Source organism: Heteronotia binoei, chromosome 1 (genome assembly GCF_032191835.1).
Source record: "Heteronotia binoei isolate CCM8104 ecotype False Entrance Well chromosome 1, APGP_CSIRO_Hbin_v1, whole genome shotgun sequence".
NCBI classification, from domain to species: Eukaryota; Metazoa; Chordata; class Lepidosauria; order Squamata; family Gekkonidae; genus Heteronotia; species Heteronotia binoei.
The window spans coordinates 18688280-18710637 of NC_083223.1; the positions used below are offsets into that span (position 1 = coordinate 18688280).

Genomic DNA, 22358 nt, shown 5'->3' on the forward strand with positions numbered 1-22358 from the left:
GCTGCCCCCAGACACTGAAGATATTGGGGATGGAACCTGAGACCTTCTGCATGCCAAGAAGATGCTCTGTTGTTGAGCCATGTCCTTAACCCTGAAGCTTTCTGTCAGAGGTTCTTAGCCTTTAATCTGCTACCACCCACTAATTATGCAATGTTATCACTCAGTAGGTGGTGCAAGCACCAGTCGTTTTCGACTCTGGGGTGACGTTGCTTTCATGACGTTTTCACAGCAGACTTTTTACGGGGTGGTTTGCCATTGCCTTCCCCAGTCATCTATGCTTTCCCCCCAGCAAGCTGGGGACTCAATTTACCGACCTTGGAAGGATGGAAGGCTGAGTCAACCTGGAGCCGGCTACCTGAACCAGCTTCTGCTGGGGTCGAACTCAGGTTGTGAGCAGAGAGCTCCAACTGCAATACTGCAGCTTTATCACTCTGCGCCACAGGGCTCACTCAATGCCACCTCCTTAAATGTTAGGCTTGATTCCTGTGTGCCTTTTTGAAAAAAAGGTCCTGGGGGAGAAATCTGGGGTTTTATCCTCAGGACGGGATTAACTGTACAAAAACATCTCTTCCTGCACGTTGGGTCCACCTCCCACAGTGGCCATTTTGTGGTCGTAGCCACCATTGCCCTGTGCCAGAATCCCCAAGGGGCCCACAGGCTCAAAAAGGGTGGAGGCCCCTGGCTAGTCCAATTGGCTGGAGCTTCCTAACATCTCAGGCACACTCAGGACTTTTTATTTGCAGAGAAAACCCAGCAGGAACTCATTTGCACATTAGGCCATACACCCTGACATCACCATTGTTTGGCGCAGGACTTTTTTGCAGGAAAAAAACCAGTGGGAACTAATTTGCATGTTAGGCCACATCCCCTAATGCAAAGCCAGCCGGAACTGCGTTGCTGTGTGTGTTCCTGCTCAGGAAAAAAAGCCCCGGGCACAGTCCCTTTTCAGCCCTGCTGCCTGAGTTCCTTTTCACTGGCCTCTCAGGGGCAGATGCTGAAATCTTCTGCAAGCCAAAAGTGTGTGCTCCTGTGACTAAGCGATAGGCCCTTCCCCGCTTGTGCAAAACTTGCTGATTGTTTTTACCCTTCTTGGGTTTTTTTTTTTTTTTTTTTTGCAAAATGCAGAATTTTACAAAAGTGGGAGAACCAGATTCTATTCGTTGTGACACCAAGGAACAGCTCCGGCAAAAAGGATGTGAAGAGAGGGACACTATTTTCCCCGAAAGCTATCCCACTTTGGCTCCTCCAAATCCGAAGAAACAAATCTCCCCGGATGCGGTGACTCTGAAGCTAAGACAAGGTGCTAGTTTTTCCTGGGGGTCGCCTGGTCTTTGTTGGAAAATACCCAGAGACTCGGGGGGGGGGGGGGTGGATCCAGGAAAGGGTGGGGTCTGTGGAGGGGAGGGGCCTCAGTATGGTCCAATGCCATAGAATCCACCCTTCAAAGCAGCCATTTTCTCCAGGGGAGCTGATCCCTGCTGGCTGGAGACAAGTTGGAAGCTGGCAACCCAAGTTTTTCCTAATCTCTAGCTATGGATGTTAAAAGTGAAAGCAGAGCTTCTGCACAGTCAAATTCTGTATTTTAGTTTCTGGAGAAACAAGTTCATACTAAGGCAGGGGTGGCCAAACCGCAGCTTGGTGTTCACACATATTGTGTGGCTCTCAAAGCCCCCACTGCCCTGTTGGCCAGGTTGGAGAAGGCATTTCTCTCTTTAAATCACTTCTCCAAACCAAGCCAGCTGGTGGCTTGGAGAAAGCATTTAAATTTGCTTTCTTTTCATCTCTCCCTCCCCATCTGTTTCCTTCCTTCCTTCCTTCCTTCCTTCCTTCCTTCCTTCCTTCCTTCCTTCCTTCCTTCCTTCCTTCCTTCCTTCCTTCCTTCCTTCCTTCCTTCCTTCCTTCCTTCCTTCCTTCCTTCCTTCCTTCCTTCCTTCCTTCCTTCCTTCCTTCCTTCCGTCTCATGGCTCTCAAACATTGCATGCGTATTCTGTGTGGCTCTTACATTAAACAAGTTTGGCCACTCCTGTACCAAGGCTTGTTACTTAGAAATCAAACAGAAGTTCTTTATTGTAAGAAAGTTAAGTTCCATCCTAGCAAAGGCAGAATATAGGCTTCTAGCTATCTGTCTAAGCGAGGGTGGAGAGAGATTGTAGAACACATGCCTTCATAATGGACGCAGAAAGAGGGAGGGGAGGGGGGGGGAGGGAGGAAGGAAGGAAGGAAGGAAGGAAGGAAGGAAGGAAGGAAGGAAGGAAGGAAGGAAGGAAGGAAGGAAGGGCGAAATGGAAATGGAGATGATTGGAGGTAAAGAAGCCTAAGAATACTTTTCTGGGCAACAAATGGACAGCTGCAGGAGTAGATAAGGGAAAGTTTAGGAAGCACCCAATCTAGCCTTTTACATCAGGATACCCCAAAGCAGAGATGCTGCCAAGGTCTAGGTCTTCTTGTGGGGCCCACTGGTGCAGCCCTCCACCTGCTCAGCTTCCTTGCTGCCCATCTCCTTGTTGTGAGCCACAGACCTCCCAGCTATATGTGCTGTCCAGCATAATCAGGGAAGGGAAGGTGAGCGCTGGGAAGGACTGGAAAATGAGCAAGAGGGTTGATGGAAGGATAAATAGCTAGATAATGGGGGAAGGAGAATGCAGGCAGGTAGACAAGGGGGCACAATGGAAAGTGAGTGAGGGGGCACAATGGAAAGCAAAGGAAAAGGTACTTTCTGCATAGAGGCCAGAAGGGCGGTCCTAGACCATCAGGTACCCTAGGCAAGGCTAACTCCTTGTGCCCTCCCCCACACTGATAATGTCACTGAGACACATGAGGGTGCGCCCAATTCTGTGCCCCTAGAAGACCAACACCCAAGGCAATTGCCAACTTTGCCTAGTGGTAGGGCCAGCCCTGGGGCCCCCGGAACTTGGCACTGGCCCTGCCTTTACTGACTCTCTATTGCCCTCCTCTGAGACTCTGATGTCTGTGCTAGGCATTAAGTGACATTGCACAGTCCCTTTCTTCCAAGGGAAAGAGCTTGATTGCCCTTGCAGAGTAACAAGAAATCTGTCAGCTGTGCTAGAGCTTTAAAGGCAATTTTTTTTTCTTCTGTCCCTTTTAAATTGACAGATCAACCCGCCATTTTTAATGTGACATTCACCCGCGGCGAAGATTACCCAATCGATCTGTACTACTTGATGGACCTCTCATTCTCCATGGCAGACGACCTGGACAATGTAAAGAAACTGGGTAGCGACCTGTTGAAAGCTCTCAAGAAGATCACGAGCCTTGCTCGGATAGGTGTGTGCAGGTCTGATTAATGAGGTGCAATCACTTCCTGGTACTAAAGATCTGATTTCCATATTCAGTATACTCTTTTTTAATGCAGGGCTCTTCCACATTCTCATTTTCCTTGCTTGCAAGTTCCTTTTTCTTTGGAGGTTCCCCCCCACCCCGTTCCACTCCCTCTAGTGGTCCATTTGTTATTACACCAGTTTATGTCTGGCAGAGCCTATTATTTATGCCAGACATAAACTGGTGTAAAGCTAGACAAATTTCTCTCTCTCATTTCCCCTTTTAATAATTTCATGATTTATTTATTTAATAATTTAATAATTTTAATAATTTATACTTAATAGGTGGGATTCCATATTTCCTAAATTAGTATCACAACCTCTATCGATTTATTTTGGTTCTCTGTGTTGTGTACTGCCTATTTAAGAGGCTTGCCAGGTCCTATCTTTGCATCAGCAGGGGGATTTGGGGGACTATTCCTGGAGGGAACGGGAAAGGAGGTCATGTGGCAACACTCTGCTTTGGGGGCTGTCATGATCCTGGGCCTAGTGAGGCCTACAGGCTCCAGAGAAGCCTGCCGGAGTTATACTGAAGAGCCTACATTTCCCAGGATCCCTTCTGTCCCTCTGATTGGGTGGCCAGGTTTTGGAGGGAAACTGGCCCAGAGAGGGGTGGGGTCTGGGAGGAGAACATAAAAGGGCCAAGCCCAGGAAGGGGGTGTTCTTTTCCTGGAAATGTAAGCTGGCGGCAGGCTGTAGCCTAGAGCGCTTGCAGCAAGGAAAAGGTGCCTCACCCAAGGGAAGTAGAGAGTTCTGGTTAGTAGAGTAGGGACTGTATAGATAGACGCGTTAGGGCATTTGTTTATTTTTCCCTTCACCCCTTTTACTGTTTATGCACCTTGTTTGTTATATTACACTGACTTTTAAATAAACCTTTTTTTCCCTGTAGTTCACTCTGCCTGGTCCTCACGCCTATTATTTGGCCTAAGCTAAGGGAAGCCTGGAAGGGCTTGGGAGGGTACTCTGGGCCTTCTCAAGGAGAACCCTTAACTCAGAGTGGTGGCAGCAATTGGTAAGACCCCCCCTGAGTCGTGACGGGGGCAAAGGCAAAATTTCATGGTAAAATCACCCTCAAACCATAGAGTTTTGCCCCAAAAGCAGAGTGTCGTGGCATGACATCCCCCCAACCTGATGATGTCATTTCTGTGTTGCTGCGCAGGTAGGGTTTCCCCCACCGGCCAGCTGGCCAGTGTCAGACAGAAGCCCTGAAAAAGTGGGGATCCCTGACGCCAGCTTGGGGAATGGGAAACCTCTGAGTTGCCTGCCTTACAGTTATTGTTACTCGGGAGGTCTTCAGCCAAACCGAACTAGGTGTTCGTTTTTTGCTCCACAACACAAAACTCTACTGCTTTTAATTTTCTGAAGTAGATCCAATCTGGCTTGGAATACTTCATATCCATATTTGTCAAGGGAGGGGGAAGTACTTGCCAGACTAATGAGTTGGGCAATAGGAATGGTTTGAACTTTTGCAGGAAGGGGAAACAAGACCTCACTTCCCTTACAGAAAGCAGGCAGGCAGGGATTTCAGCAGGGCTGAAACGGTGGATAACTTTTCCGCTCCAGTTATCTATGTCATATCAGTTTTCGAGTTCAGTATTACAGAATTAGACACCCCATTCCTCTGTTCCCATATTTTAATTGACTGTTATTTAAAGCCCTTCTTTCTTTATGTGTTTAGCAGCATTATTCAGTTTCTGTCCACAGTTTTTTCAGTGCCACTTCTCTTGTGTTCCTCCAGGGTTTGGTGCATTTGTGGATAAGACCGTGTTGCCCTTTGTCAACACGCATCCAGAGAAGCTGCAGAATCCTTGTCCGAACAAGGAGACCAGGTGTCAACCGCCGTTTGCTTTCAGGCACGTGCTCAGCCTCACCAATAACGCCGAGCAGTTTGCGCAGGAAGTCGGGAAGCAGTCCATTTCCGGAAATCTTGACGCACCGGAGGGAGGGCTGGATGCCATGATGCAAACTGCTGTTTGTGGGGTAAGAGCCGTAGCACCTAGAATACAGTAAGGGGCACAATGATAAAGTGGGGAGTGGGAAGGAGAACTTAAGTGCAGGAACATAGTGTTGCCATCAAGAATGGCAGTTTCACCAAATGGTAGTAATGAGCCTGCTAGTAGTTAATGCTGTACAGAGGTAGGTGTTAGCCGTAGACAGGGCTTTTTTTTGTAGCAGGAACTTCTTTGCCTATTAGACCACACACCCTGTGTTGTGTCTTGCATTTCAGTCCCGAAATTACAACACAGTGGATGCTATGGAGGTGACCAGTGGAAGTCCACTGGTCCCCGGATGTAGCTCCGCAAATATGCTCCGCCAATCAAGATCTGTGGCGGGAAGTTTAACTGGCCAGGATTGGACCTGGCCAGGCTGAGGGTTGTTCCAGGGTATGTATATAATCGGGACCTGGCCCGCGTTGCCTCGCCTTGTGATGTACTCGCTAATAAAGCATGTTGCCTTCAACACGTCTCTTCACTCAGTACACTACAGTGGCGACGAGGATGGGATTCTAGCCAGGTAACTCCCCAAGCGGGACTTCACTGACCTGGCCGGAGATGAGGAAGGCACGCATTTGAGGGAAACGGAAGCGCCCGCCGCCATGGCTAACCCAAGTGGGATGACGGGCCACCTTGCAGAATTCGACCCCGCCAACCCCGATAGGTGGGAGACCTACACGGAGCGGGTCGACTGCTACCTACGAGCGAACATGAGTACAGATGACAGCCGTAAGTGAGACGTGCTCCTGAGTGTCTGCAGGGAGGCCACATTCGAGATCGCAAAGGGTCTCTCTGCCCCCGCGAAGATCACGGAGAAAACATACGAGGAGATAGTCAGACTCCTGACCGGGCACTTCTTGCCCCAGCCTTCCATCATCGCCCGCCGATTCCTCTTCCACAAGAGGAATCAAGGGGCGGGAGAGACAGCCGCTGTCTACCTGGCCACCCTCCGCCAAATCGTGAGGAACTGCAGCTTCGACAAGCTGGATGAAGCCCTGAGGGATCGCTTCATCTGGGGCCTCCGAGACGAAAGACTGCGGCGAAAGCTCTTAGCAAAGGAAGAGCTCACCCACCAACTCACCTTCAATGAAGCCACCACGTTCGAGAGAGCAACCAAAGGTTACAACAACCCGCGAGTGGAAGCCGTCCATCAGAAGGAGATGGCACCAGGCAATCCAGAGGAGGAGGAGGCAAACCAGCTACGTCACCAACCAGGAATGGGGCTGAGAGCACCCACTCAGCCACGAGCGACAGAGAGACCAGCCAACACCAAGTGCGCCAGCTGTGGGGATCCACACGAGCGCCGGGACTGTCCCTATCGCAACGTGGACTGCAGAAACTATGGAAGAGTGGGCCACATAGTGCAGGCTTGCCGGGCCAAGGCCACCTGCAGACGTCAGTCCACCAACCACGACTCGACCAATGCCTACTCGACCGCATCGACTAGCCTGCAGGTAATGAACTTGCCCCTCACCACCCCAGATAAGGTCAGGGTGTCGGTCCTAATCGAGGGCTCACCATGCCTAATGGAGCTGGACTCGGGCTCGTCCATCTCCATAATTTCGGAGGACTCTCTAAGAAAACTTTGTCCCCGTGGCCAGTCCCGGCTGCGACCGGCGGACTTCATACTGCGGGACTTCCAAAAAAACCCTGTATAGATTTTGGGTTGGGCCACTGTAAGGGTAGAGTTTAAGAACTTTAAGGGCAAGCTGGACATTCTCGTGGTCAAACGCCAGCTCACCACATTACTGGGGCTGTCCTGATTTTGACCGCTGGGTATTCAAATAGTGGGGGTGCAGCAGATGCGAACGCAAAATTTTGAGCACGTGTGCTGGGAATTCCCGGAAGTGTTTGATGGGTCCTTGGGGTGCTACAAGGGGCCTCCCATCACCTTACCCCTCGATCCCCGTGTGAGACCGATAAGGCTGAAGGCCAGGTGAGTTCCGTTCGCTCTTAAACCAAAAATAGAAGCAAAGCTGGACCACCTCACGGCTCAGGGAGTGCTAGAACCGGTATCATGCTGCATGGTAAACACCCATAGTCACTCCAGTGAAGCCACATGGAGATGTGCGCATATGCGCTGATTACAATGACTAATGACTATCCCTGGGCCGAAGGAGATTAAATATCAGAACACTAGAGCACGGGCCTTTTCGATCGCGGCCCCTACCCTATGGAACCGACTCCCCGAGGAGGTGCGGGCCCTGCGGAACCTCGATCAGTTCCGCAGGGCCTGCAAGACCACCCTTTTTAAACTCGCACACTCGGACTGCTAAGAAGGTCGGTAATTAAGGATCCGCCAATGCGGTCTAAAGATCTATACCGCTGTATAACTGCATTTATTGGACTGGTTTTAATTTTAATGTTTTAATGTTTTATATTGTAAATCTAAAGGTTTTATCTACTACTGTATGTTTTATAGAATGTTGTTAGCCGCCCTGAGCCTGCCAAGGTGGGGGAGGGCGGGATATAAATGAAATAAATAAATAAATAATAAATACAAGTGCACAATAAATAAGGCACTTCAGGACAAACCATACCCTGTTTTGGTGGTCAGCCACGTACTGGCAGCCCTAGCAGGCTCTAAGGTTTTTGGGAAACTGGACTTGACCCAGGCGTACCAGCAACTCCCGGTGGACGCCGAGACAGCAGAAGCCCAGACCATTGTGACTCACAGGGGAGCTTTTCGGGTGCAGCGGTTGCAATTTGGGGTTAGTGTGGCTCCGGGAATTTTTCAGAGCATTATGGATTCTCTTCTCAAAGGGATCTCCGGGGTGCAACCATTTTTTGATGATGTTTTGATCGCCGCCTCAGATGTTGAGGAGTTCAGCAGCCGTCTGCGTGAGGTACTCCGCCGTTTCCAGGCGGTGGGACTTAAAGTAAAGCGGGAGAAGTGTTCCCTCAGGGTGTCGAGGGTAGAGTTCTTGGGGTTTGCAGTAGATGCCACGGAAATTCACCCGACGGCCGGCAAGACCAGGGCTATTGTCCACGCCCCAGCCCCCATGTGCAAGACGGAGTTACAAAGTTTCTGGGATTATTAAATTTTTATCATTCATTTTTGCCCCACAAAGCGGCCATCATAGAACCCTTCATAGGCTCCTCGATAAAAACACCCCGTGGGTCTGGGAAAAGAAGCAGGCCACCGCTTTTCAGGCAGTCAAGGACCTCCTAGTTTCCAATGATGTGCTCCACCATTTTGACGAATCCTTACCAGTGATTCTGGCTTGCAATGCTTCCCCGTATGGGGTGGGCGCCGTTCTGGGACACCAACTCCTGGACGAGAGGGAGGTTCCCGTGGCCTATTATTCGAGGACCCTGACCCCCGCAGAGCGCAATTATGCCCAGATAGACAAGGAGGCCTTGGCAATAGTGGCGGGTGTGCATAAATTCAATGATTACCTGTACGGTAGGCATTTCACCATCACCACAGACCATAAACCGCTACTGGGCCTCCTCGCCCCAGACCGCCAGACACCGCAGATTCTGTCACAGCACATCCTGCGGTGGAACCAGTTCCTCAACTCGTACACATATGCCCTGGTCCACCGCCCTGGCAAAGCTATGGGACACGCGGACGCCCTCAGCCGCCTGCCGCTGCCCTCTATGGACCCGGATCCCACCCCTGCCCACCATGTGATGCTTATAGAGACTCTACCAGAGAGGCCCCTCCACGCTGCTGAGGTAGCTAGGGCCACGGGTAGAGACTGCATCCTCGCATGCGTTTTAGACTGGGTGGGAAGGGGGTGGCTCACGGGCAAACTGGATGCAGAATTCAGGGCATTCGCATCACACAGAAAAGAACTGTCCATGTACAAGGGGTGCCTTCTCTGGGGTAGCAGGGTGGTGGTTCTCCCCCTGCCATTGCGGAAGCAAGTGCTGGAAGCCCTACACGAAACACACACGGGGATAGTGCGCATGAAGGCTGTGGCACGTAGCTATGTATGGTGGCCGGGGATGGACGAGGAGATAGAAGGGTGGGTTCGAAGGTGCCAACCCTGCCAAGAGTCCCGACCTGATCCGCCCAGTGCCCCTGTCCACCGCAGGGAGTCCAACAGGAGGCCGTGGTCCCGGTTACACCTAGACTTTGTGGGGCCATACCAGGGCCAAATATTCTTTATCTTAGTTGATGCATACACCAAGTGGTTGGAAGTGATTCCCGTAGCTTCAATCTCCACCGCAGCGGCGGTCAGAGCCTTGCGAAGGGTCTTTTGCACTCATGGGATTCCTGAGACCCTCGTCACGGACAATGGGACCGCTTTCACCTCCCGGGAATTCCAGGAGTTCTTGAATTGGTACCTCATCCAGGACATTCGGTCCACCCCTTTCCATCCAGCCACCAACGGCCAAGCAGAGTGCATGGTGCGCACCACTAAAGAGACCCTGGGTTGCATTGTACAGGGAGATTGGGATCACCGCTTGGCAGCCTTCCTATTTGATAACAGAATCACCCCCAACCCCGTCACCGGATGAAGCCCTGCCAAGTTACTAATGGGGATGAAATTGATCACAAGGCTAGACAGGTTGCATCCTGACTGGGCTACAGACCTCCGCAGTTCCCCCGAAACCAGTGAAGCTGCTAGGGGATTCTTTCCAGGGGATCCGGTATACGCAAAGAACTTCGCAAGCAGGTCGGAGTGGTTAGCCACCTGGGTGCTGCGGGTCACTGGGTCCCACTCCTACGAGGTCTCGTCGGAGGGGGGCCAGATCCTAAGGAGGCATATCGACCAGCTGCACCGTCGCACATTGGCAGAAGAACTGACAGCGATCGGGGGAGCGGGGAGCGGGGGAGTACTAACAGCAACACCCCCAGAAGCTGCCCAGCGTATGCCGGCTGCACTGACTATGCGCGTGGAAGAGCACCACAGCAGAGGGAGCACCCCCACCCCCCGAGAGGAGATTCCGGAACAGCAACAGGTGATGGATAGCCCTTTTCCGGTGTCACCCCACCACGAGGAACCAGCTGTCCTGCCAGCCTTGGCGGCCACTCCAACTCCCCAAATAACCCCGAGGAGGTCGACCTGGGAACACAGGGCGCCAGCCTACTTGAAAGACTTCGTGTCTTGAACTAGGGGGGGAGGAGTGTTGTGTCTTGCATTTCAGTCCCGAAATTACAACACAGCGGACGCTACGGAGGTGATCAGTGGAAGTCCACTGGTCCCCAGATGTAGCTCCGCAAATACGCTCCGCCAATCAAGATCTGTGGTGGGAAGTTTAACTGGCCAGGATTGGACCTGGCCAGACTGAGGGTTGTTCCGGGGTATGTATATGATCGGGACCCGGCCCGCATTGCCTCGCCTTGTGATGTACTCGCTAATAAAGTATGTTGCCTTCAACACGTCTCGTCACTCAGTACATTACACCCTGATGTAGCCAATTCTCCAAGAGCTTACAGAGCTCTTAGTACAGGGCCTACTGTAAGCTCCAGGAAGATTGGCTACATCAGGGGTGTGTGGCCTAATATGCAAAGGAGTTCCTGCTACAAAAAAAAAGCCCTGGCCATAGGCATCTGGGTCAGCTGCCCTGGGCTTTGGGCTGGGCTGGCCCCTGATTGCACAAAGCCTTGTTCCCCTCTCTAGTGGAAGGAGAAGAGGAGTAAGAGTCAGTAGTCACGAAGCTTGCTGGTCAGCTCATCTTGTACACTCTGGCTGACCACCACACCACAACTGCCTGTCCATCTTGTATAGGGCCACTCCAGGCTTGATCCTGGGGTGGCCCAGATGGTGGCAGTTGTAGTCATGGTGGTGAGGGTCATAAGTCATGGTGGTGGTGATGGCAGCGGCAGTGATTCTGCCCAGGGCCCTAGGGTTGCCAGGTCCGACTCAAGAAATATCTGGGGACTTTGGGAGTGGAGGCAGGAGACTCTGCGGGTGGAGCCAATAGCAAGGTTGTGACAAGCACAATTGAACTCTGAAGGGGGGGGGGCCTCCAAATATGTTTATGAACATTGGTGTATTTGTTTATATTGTTTACCCAGTTTATTACCTTGTATTGCCTATTTGACGGTATCTCACTCTCTGGTTGCCCCGTACTTGCAAGAAGCAACAAGTTTATGCAGTAATGTGTTATTTTAATGGCAGCATAATTAACTCCTTCACAACTGAAACTGCTGTGGAGCAGAACAAGCCAGCTAGAAATGTGGAGAATATCATTTTCCCCATGTGTTTATTATTGAAACATTTATTTCAACTTTGGAGAACTCGGGCTTACTATGTAAATAAAATAGCCATTACAAAAAAATAAATTAAAAGATCGCAATTAAAATCTCAAGTAGAACTGCGAATTAATAAAATGCGAAATTACTCAAAATACAATCCTCAGTAAAACTGTTTTCAGGGAGGTTGTTCCAGAACCATGAGGCTGCCACCACAAAGGTCCTGTCTTCTCCACACACCAAATATAGAGAATACACAGTAAGAATGTAGTACAAGTTGAAACCACTGTGTAACACAGTAACAAATCATTTGTATTAGAGGTATGGAAACAATTTATCAGCAACCATTAAAGGTACAGTACTTATCAACCAGACAAAGATTCACTGATAACAAAAGTTACTACTCAAGTCCTCGAACATAAGTCTCTAAATTTCTAAGATTACGTTTGAAAATTTAGAGACTTATGTTCAAGGACTTGAGTAGTAACTTTTTTCCACACACCAGGCAGACCAATGGATGATTTCCAAGGAAAGACTGTTAAGGCTATTGCAGTATAAAGATTATCGTATCTCATATTGGGAATTGGAATTAGAAGAGTTATTGTGTCTCTTCCTGCTTTGACTCTGTAAAATTTTGTACTGTTTTGAAACTTCTTTTTTTTTTATCCCAGTCTAAAATTGGATGGAGTAATGCCACTCGCTTATTGGTGTACACTACAGATGACGGTTTCCATTTTGCTGGGGATGGAAAGCTTGGAGCTATCTTAACTCCTTTTGATGGAAAATGCCACCTGGAAGAAAATATGTATAAAAAAAGCAATGAATATGTAAGTCCCCTGAACTAGTGGTTTTAGTCCCCATAAAGTATTGGTGTGATCTGTAATCAATTATTTCAGGCAACTGTGGGAACTGAAGGGCTCATACAGCTCCTGTAATTCTCAGAAAATACACTCACTGACAGGATAAAAAGTGGAAATATTATTATTTTCCCAGGTCATTTTGGGATGCAGAATTTGGTGATAATTAATTATGCAAAGAACAAGGAACAAGGAGGAAAAACTCAACCCAAAGTTACACTGTGTAATGGAGGGTCAAGCTGCCTATACCTCAAGTCATAAAATGTACATCATTTATTATAAAACACTAAGTACTAAGCAACTTTATAAAGTACTCAACAACCTTTGATGGTGTTAACCTCACATCCAGGGATACTTGATACTCTGCACCAGAGAACCATATGGTATCATTCTGATGTGTGGGTGAAGTCCTCAGGACTATGGAGATATAATTTACTTTATTAAGTAACCACACATACAAGAAGCAGCACCCGGTTGTTTAACATTTCATTTCTGGATGTGAGTCTTTGTATATATTTTTATTGACCACTGAGGAAGGCCCTTAGGGACTGAAATGCATATGGTCAGTGTAGTAATTAGAAATCCATCAAATTTGTGAAATTGTATATGGTTGGTAATTTTATGCAGTCTGGCATCCATACATCATCCATACATCAAGTCATATCTGTGTATGTTTTATAATAAATTATGTACATTTTATGACTTGAGGTATAGGCAGTTTGACCATTTCACAGGATAATTAATTGTGGACAAGGTTTATAATCTGCTCTACAGGAATCCTTTTAAGTTTTTTTTTTTAAAGGACCCAAAATCAAAATTGTGGTACGACTTATTTCACGACTTCTTTAGAAGAAAGGAGGAAGATGGCTAATAGCTGAGATTTCAATGGGGAAAAAGAGTCGGGTCCGTATTTAAAAAAAACCATCTAAATGGGCTTGGAAACCAAGCTGATGACTTGAATGGTGTGCCAACCAATCCTGGGAAATCAAGTGTGCTGAGTTGAAAAAAGAGCCTGCAGAAGTAGTTTTCACTGATGTTTCCTTTGTCAACAGGACTATCCATCCGTTGGCCAGTTGGTGCAAAAACTTGAAGAAAATAATATCCAGCCCATTTTTGCAGTTACCAGGAAAGTCTCCAGTATATACCGAGTAAGCAAAATTTTGAGATACAGAAAGTTAAGAACAGAATGGCTACGGTGAAAAAGGTGAAAGATCCACAGTGATGTCCTAAGCAGAATTATACCCTTCCAAGTCCATTGGAATCAGTAGGCTTTGGTCAGTGTTACTATGCTTGTTGGGCGTCTATGGTTTCTTCACTGGGATAAAATCAGGGCTTTTTTAAAAAACAGGAACGCACAAGAACGCAGTTCCAGCTGGCTTGGCATCAGATGTATGTGGCCTAATTTGTAAACGAGTTCCTGCTGGGCTTTTTCTACAAAAAAAAAAGAGCCCTGTGCGAAACAATGGTGATGTCAGGGGGTGTGTCCTAATAAACAAATGAGTTCCTGCTGGGCTTTTTCTAAAAAAAAAAAGCCCTGGATAAAACAGATGTAGAACAGTATGGTATAGCCCTGTGTTGTCAGATCTCAAAAGCTAGGCAGGGTTGATCCTTGAATGGGTGATGACCAAGGAAGACACTACAGACAATGGCAAGCCATCTCTGCTTCTCACTTGCCTTGAAAGCCCCTTGCTAGGGTTGTCCTGCTTCTAGCACGTGGGATTTATTAGTGGAGCTAGCATTGGTGGCATCCACCACTCTGACCTAAAGAGACTTCATTCAACAAGAGGCTCCTCAAATCCTACTCCTTCAAATCCTCCTTGGGCAGGAGGTAGAATTAAATCCAGGCTGAGCAGAAGGCTGGGATACAACCCATTTTGGTCTTATAACTTGGCATTATAGCTTGACAGCCATTGTGATTCTACAGCTAATGGAGCAAGGCCACACTTTTTCAACCCTTTGCTCTTCATTGGTAGAAACTCAGTGAGATGATCCCCAAGTCTGCTGTAGGAGAGCTGCAGGAGGATTCCAATAACATCATTCAACTTATCCAGGATGCCTACAATGTAAGTGTTATTAATAATGTTGCTTCCACCCTTTAGGAGGCTTGCTTTATTTTAAACTCATATTTGTTATCTTTGCGAGGATGTTTATGTGGCTAGCTTATTTGGAGAGACATCGAGGTGGCTCTGACTTTGGAAGACGTGCTTCGAGAGCATGGCTGCACACCCCGTTCCGCTTTCCTGGTTATTCTTTTTCTTCCTTTTATCTTCACTGGAGTGCAACCCTGTTGAAAGCAACCAGTGTGCTCAGAAAAAGGGGGAGGGAACTGTGGCTAAGGAAGCAATGAGGGAGAAAAGTTAACCATTGACATACTTCCCCTACTGCTTTGGTCAAACCAGAATCAGGAAGACACTGATTAATTTCAAGCACTTCTTTCCTCCCACCGAATTTATTTGTTGCAGAATTGGATGCCGTGGGAGGCCCAAGCTTTAAGAAGAGCAAAGCCCTACTTGATCTTTCTTCTCCCAAGTTACCAGGGCTGGCACTGGGGGTTCTGCTGCCCTGGCAGGGCCCCACCCATGCCTTCAAGTCGGGAGGGTGAGGGGGGTGGCACAGAAGTGACCCACTTGGAGCTTCTTCACCCAAAGGGTGATTCTCGCGTGGAATTCACTGCCACAGGAGGTGGTGGCGGCTACAAGCATAGACAGCTTCAAGAGGGGATTGGATAAACATCTGGAGCAGAGGTCCATCAGTGGCTATTAGCCACAGCGTATTGTTGGAACTCTCTGTCTGGGGCAGTGATGCTCTATATTCTTGGTGCTTGGGTGGGGCACAGTGAGAGGGCTTCTAGCCCCACTGATGGACCATCTGATGACACTTCTTGTTATTTTGTGGCCACTATGTGACACAGAGTGTTGGACATAAGAACATAAGAGAAGCCATGATGGATCAGGCAAATAGCCCATCCAGTCCAACACTCTGTATCACAGTGGCCCAAAAAAATTTATGTATATATATATACACACACACACACACACACATACACACACTGTGGCTAATAGCCACTGATGGACCTCTGCTCCATATTTTTATCTAACCCCCTCTTGAAACTGGCTATGCTTGTAGCCGCCACCACCTCCTGTGGCAGTGAATTCCACATGTTAATCACCCTTTGGGTAAAGAAGTACTTCTTTTATCCATTTTAACCTGGCTGCTCAGCAATTTCATTGAATGCCCACGAGTTTTTGTATTGTGAGAAAGGGAGAAAAATACTTCTTTCTCTACTTTCTCCATCCCATGCATTATCTTGTAAACCTCTATCATGTCACCCCGCAGTCGACGTTTCTCCAAGCTAAAGAGCCCCAAGCGTTTTAACCTTTCTTCATAGGGAAAGTGTTCCAACCCTTTAATTATTCTAGTTGCCCTTTTCTGGACTTTTTCCAATGCTATAATATCCTTTTTGAGGTGTGGTGACCAGAATTGCACACAGTATTCCAAGAGACCGCACCATTGATTTATACAGGGGCATTATGATACCGGCTGATTTGTTTTCAGGTCTCTTCCTAATAATTCCCAGCATGGCATTGGACTTTTTTATTGCAATCCCACACTGTCTTGACATTTTCAGTGAGTTATCTACCACAACCCCAAAATCTCTCTCTTGGTCAGTCTCTGCCAGTTCACACCCCATCAACTTGTATTTGTAGCTGGGATTCTTGACCCCAATATGCATTACTTTGCACTTGGCCACAATGAACCTCATCTGCCACATTGACACCCACTCACCCAGCCTCAACAGATCCCTTTGGAGTGCCTCACAATCCTCTCTGGTTCTCACCACCCTGAACAATTTAGTGTCATCTGCAAACTTGGCCACTTCACTGCTCACTCTCATCTCCAAATCATTTATGAACAAGTTAAAGAGCATGGGACCCAGTACTGAGCCCTGACTGGATGGGCCACTGGCCTGACCCAACATGGCTTCTCTTATGTTCTTATGAGCCTGGCTCCAAGTTTGTCCGCTGCCGCACTGCCCCCTGACCCCACCCAGCCTTCCCAGGTCCCAGGAGGCGTGGGAACCAGGCTCCGAGCATGCCTGCTGCAACAGCACCCCACCAGTGGGGAGCAAAAAAACTGACCCTAATCATTTCCCTCCTGCCCTTGGGTTTAAAACAATTTTATTTAGTAACATATGGTAACAAATCTATTTCTTGCATCATTAATAACTTCTTTTTATCTGTCCCATATATTACTTTCTAACCACCCCTCCCCCCCGTTACTTGACCCCCGCTGGTGTTATTTACTTCAAATACTAATATTTAAAGGTACCCTGAACTAATAAAAACAAAGATTAATATTCTTCTTCCTTCTAAGACTTAATCATTATCAAAAATTGTCCAATGTCCTTTTATTTTCCACTCGTTTTCTACATATCTTCTAAACTTTTTCCACTCCATCTTAAAACTTCTAAGTCATAGTCTCTTAAAATTCTTGTTAATTTGTCCATTTTCCTCCATGTCATAACTTTTACAATCCAATCCCATTTTTCTGGCATTTTTTCTTGCTTCCACAACTGCGCATACAATATCCTAGCAGCTGAAAGCAAGTACCAAATTATAGTTCTGTCTTCTTTTGGAAATTTTTCCATTTGTAATCCCAACAGAAAAGTCTCTGCAATTTTCTTAAATTCGTATCCCAAGATCCTAGAAATTTCTTGTTGAATCATCTGCCAATACTTTTTTGCTCTTTCACAAGTCCACCACATATGGTAGAAAGAACCTTCATGTTTTTTACATTTCCAACATCTATCTGGCATCTTATTGTTCATCTTTGCCAACTTTTTAGGAGTCATATACATCTATACATCATTTTTAAACAGTTCTCTTTAATACTATGACACGAAAGCTTTATAGAATTCTTCCACAAATATTCCCAAGTTTCCATCTGTGTTTCTTTATTTACATTAATTGCCCACTTAATCATTTGAGATTTCACTACTTCATGTTCCGTAGACCATTTTAAGAGTAATTTATATAATTTTGAAATTAATTTTTCATTGTCTGCAAGCAGAACTTTTTCCATTTCTGTTTGCTCTTTTCTTATTCCTTCAGTTTTAATATCATTTTTCACCAAGCTCTTTATTTGTTGCATTTGGAACCAATCATATTTATTATTCAGCTCTTCAGCAGTTTTCAATTCTATTTTGCCACTTTGTATTTTTAATAGTTGATTATATGACAACCACTTTTCTTCACCCGTCTCAGCTCTTATTTTTATTACTTCGGCTGGCACTATCCATAATGGTTTTCTCTCATCCCCATATTTCTTATATTTCATCCATGTATTTAGCAAATTGTTTCTTATATAATGATGAGAGAAAAAACCATCCATCTTTTTTCCCCCCATAGTACATATAAGCGTGCCAGCCAAATTTATTTCCATGACCTTCCAACGCTAAGAGTTTTTTGTTTAACAGCGTCACCCATTCTTTTATCCACACTAGACAAACTGCTTTATGATATATTTTTAAATCTGGTAATTGGAATCCTCCTCTCTCTTTTGCATCTGTTAAGATTTTCATTTTGATCCTTGGTTTCTTCCCAGCCCACACAAACTCTGAAATTTTCCTTTGACATTTATTAAATTGTTTACTGTCTTTCACAATCGGAATAGTTTGAAACAAATACTTTATTCTTGGCAGAATATTCATCTTAATTGCAGCTATTCTGCCAAGCAATGACAAATTAAGTTTATTCCATTTTATCATATCTTCATCCATTTTACGCCATAGCTTCTCATAATTATTTTTAAACAAATCAATATTCATTGTTATCTCTACACCCAAATATTTTACCTTAGAAGTAACTTCACAACCCGTTAGCTTCTGCAGTTCCTTTTGTTGGCTTACTTGCATATTTTTACATAGAAGTTTTGATTTTTCTTTATTTATATAAAGTCCCGCCAGTTCTCCATATTCTTGTATTTTAACTAACAAAGGTGTTACTTGTATGGGATTTTCATTTATAAACATTATATCATCTGCAAATGCCTTATATTTATAAGTAAATCTTTTTACTTTTAATCTTTCTATTTCTTTGTCTTCTTGGATTTGCATCAGTAAGATTTCAAGAGTCATTATAAACAACAGTGGGGAAAGCGGACAGCCTTGTCTAGTACCATTGCTAATTGTCAGATCTTCTGTAAGATCGGCATTTATACATAGCCTTGCACGTTGTTCAGTATATATTGCTTTTATCGTCCTTATAAAGTTTTCCCCCAACTCCATTTTCTCCATTACTGCAAACATAAAGTTCCAGTTTAAATTATCAAATGCTTTCTCTGCATCCGCAAAGAATAATGCAACTTCCTTTTCTGGATGCCTTTCATAATATTCCACGATATTTACAACAGTTCTAATATTGTCTCTTATTTGCCTTTTGGGAAGAAACCCCGCTTGATCCTCCTTTATAAAATTTATCATATGATGTTTAAGCCGTTCTGCCAATATTCTTGTATATATTTTATAATCATTATTTAATAGTGAAATTGGTCTATAATTTTTTACATTCGTGACATCTCTATCTTCTTTTGGAATCAACGAAATAACAGCTTCCTTCCATGTATTTGGTATTTTCCCTTTTATTCTTATAATGTTCATCAATTTCTGAAGTTTCGGTATTAATTCCTCTTTGAAGATCTTATAAAATTTAGCTGTATATCCATATGGCCCAGGTGCCTTTCCATTTTTCATTGTATTAGTCGCTGCTTCAATTTCTATTTTTTCAATTGGATCATTCAAAACTTTTTTCATATTTTCTGTTAAGGGTGCTATTTTAATATTTTGTAAATACGTTTGCATTTTTTCTTTCTTTATTTTAACACCCTTAAATAATTTGGCATAGTACTTAAAGAATTCTCTTTTTATTCCTTCTTGATCTACCAGCTCTCTTCCATCAACCACAATTTTATTAATAATTTTACTTTCTTTCTTTTTTTTCTGTTGCCAGGCCAAATACTTTCCAGGTTTATTTGCTCCCTCAAAAGTTTTCTGCTGTAATCTTTTCAGATTCCATTCCAGTTCTTTATTTAACAAATATCTCATTTGTGTTTGTGATATTGTAATTTCCCTCATAATTTTCTTTTTCCCTGGTCTTTTTCTCAGTTCCCCTTCTTTTTTCTTTATTTCATTTTGAATGTCCAACATCTGTTTTTCTTTTGCCTTCTTGTCTTTATTATTCGATGTAATCAATGTTCCTCTCATTACTGCTTTATAAGCATCCCACACTGTCTGAAATTCTATATCTTCTTTATCGTTTATTTGGAAGAAAACTTTAGTTTAATTTTCTAGAGATGTCACTATTTCTTTATTCTGTAGTAAATCTTCATTTAATCTCCATCTTCTTGACTTTTTAGACAATTTTGTAATCCACATTATTGGGTTATGATCAGCCCCTATTTTATGTAAAATCTCTATTTTCTTTGTTATAAGGCCTAAATCCTTAGTGCCCCACAATATGTCAATTCTGGAAAAAGTATTATGTCTTGCTGAAAAAAAGGTATAGTTCCGTACTTCAGGATTAAATTTTCTCCATATATCTTCCAGGTTTTCTTGTTTGACCAATTCAAAAAAAGACTTTGGCAATTTTCCTTCCTTATTATTTTTTCCCCTTCCTTCCCTCCCTCCCTCCTTCCTTCCTTCCTTCCCTCCTTCCCTCCCTCCCTCCCTCCTCCCTTCCCTCCCTCCCTCCCTCCCTCCTTCCTTCCTTCCTTCCTTCCTTCCTTCCTTCCTTCCTTCCTTCCTTCCTTCCTTCCTTCCTTCCTTCCTTCCGTGGCTCTCAAATATCCGATGTTCATGTCTTGCGGCTCTCAAATAGAATAAAGGCGAACATACAAGGATATAAAGTCACACAACATACATACAGTCCTAATAAAGATAGGGTTGAAATAGACAGGGGTAAACACAAGGATTGACAAAGAGGGTAATAATTACCTATTGTAGTCTTCGAGGAAGACTCCAATGGCAACAAAAAAGGAGATGGGGGAATGGACCCTCAACTGATCAGGTATCAGGGGCCTATCTAACAGTGGGGTATGTGGTACTGTCAGATGCAAACGTGTGGGGAGTTGGGTCAGAAGTTATAAGGAGTACCTTGAACCCTTAGGGGGTAGGAGGTCCAGGGGTTTATGACACTGAGTCAGGTGGGGCATGACGCTGTACCACATGGTACATTACCTCAGAGAAGGGGAGGCTCCGAAGTGACTGTAGGGGCTGGACTTGTGTGGTGGGCAGTGGCCAGTCTATTCTGGGTACCTGATTGGATGCCCATATCCAGCCAATGAGCGTATCTGGCCCTGGTTACCTGATTGGGTTTCCAGGTAACAATGGGCAAGGGGGAGGTTCCAGTGTGACAGTTAGGGCAAGGCATGGGTATTGGGTGGAGGTGATTAAACAAGCTCTCCAAACTTATCTAAAAGTGACAATAGAGGGCCAAATTGGTACCTAAGGTGACACCCGATTTATACAATAACTATGGCTCTGAGTGAAGCTGCTCTTCCTCTTCTTTATTCCTCTGCTGGCACCATCTTTTGTCTCGGGTTCCGTTGGACAAAAGCTTAGGCAGTCTGACAGGATCCACACCTAAGATAAGCTTGATTGCCTTATGCAGAAGTAACAGCTGTTGAGTACGTGAGCCTCTCGCTTCTCTGTCATGGAGTCTGGCACTGCAGGAAGATGGTTGCTGATGATGTTAGCCTACCAACATGGCTTTCATGGTCAAGGCTGGAAACCGCTTGCCCAGACAGTTCCTGGCGGCGCAACTTCTTCCACTTCAATGGCCAAGATGGTGCGCACACGGAGCGGCTAGAAACCCATCTGTACTTCCGGCTAGCACTCTTCCAGAGATATAGAGTGCTGTTGTAATACTGAGGCTGTTAGTACTCACATAAGTCTCATTAAATAGTAGATAAAACCCACGACTCACAGCAGATGTGTGTGAGTTGGATCTCCAGGCACCCTGGCAACCTAATGGGTGATTACAGTGTCCGTATATAACTGAAATTAGGGGTCTCTTGCTCACAGCTCTTACATTAAGCAAGTTTGGCCACCCCTGGTAAAGAAGATGGGATAATAATCAAGTTCCTACGTTGGCTTCTTTCATCATCCACATTCTTTTTTCTCCACAGAACTTGTCTTCCAAAATCATTTTGGACCACGGTCCCTTGCCAAGCTTCATCAAAATCTCATATGACTCCTTCTGCCCTAACCAAATAGTTACCAAGGACAAACCAAGAGGGGAATGTGATAATGTCAAGAAAACCGATACGGTAGGAGATCATTTGTCCTGTTTCTGTTCAATTCCCAATTGATACGTGTGCTAACAAAACAAAATCGGGTCAATCTGTATTTTATAGAGAGCTCAGCCACTTGCGTTCACTTTGTGTTTAAATTTCTGTTCCCAAATTCTTTTAAGATAACAGCTTGTCATCTTCACGAGTGGAGAATATGTCTGTGATTCCTTTTTCCATTGCACAGCCATTACCTGGTGAAGTTTAGTGTTGACAGAGACTCAGAGCTTCTGTAAAGATAGGTGATTGATTAGAATGCCTTGTCCCCAGAAGCAAATGTATTGAATGGATTCCCGATACCCTCACGGAGTTTCCAACCAACATGGCTGATGCTTCTGTCAGTGCCCTGTGGTCAGTTTGTAGAATGTAGAAGGTGATACTGGATTTACGGTATATCCCGCCCTATACTCTGAATCTCAGAGTCTCAGAACGGTCACAATCTCCTTTACTTTCCCCCAAACACGCCTTGTGAGGTGGGTGGGGCTGAGAGACAGCAGCTGCCCTTTCAACTCCTACAAGAGCTATGATTGACCCAAGGACATGCCAGCAGCTGCAAGTGGAGAAGTGAGGAATCAAACCTGGTTCTCCCAGATAAGAGTCTGTGCATTTAATCACTACACCAAACTGTATACATGATTTGGCAGTTGAGATCTGGCCCATAGTGGGGGGGGGG

At 45.6% G+C, this 22358-nt stretch overlaps 1 protein-coding gene across 1 annotated transcript in view; it reads left to right on the forward strand.

The window, feature by feature from the left end:
- ITGB2 (integrin subunit beta 2) overlaps positions 1-22358 on the forward strand; it is a 59664-nt gene that overhangs the window by 11778 nt on the left and 25528 nt on the right. Inside the window, exons 4-10 of the mRNA XM_060231504.1 lie at positions 1126-1300; positions 3115-3285; positions 5077-5318; positions 12155-12310; positions 13393-13488; positions 14314-14403; positions 21524-21664. Coding sequence (XP_060087487.1) covers positions 1126-1300; positions 3115-3285; positions 5077-5318; positions 12155-12310; positions 13393-13488; positions 14314-14403; positions 21524-21664 — 1071 coding nt within the window. The remainder of the gene's footprint in view (positions 1-1125; positions 1301-3114; positions 3286-5076; positions 5319-12154; positions 12311-13392; positions 13489-14313; positions 14404-21523; positions 21665-22358) is intronic.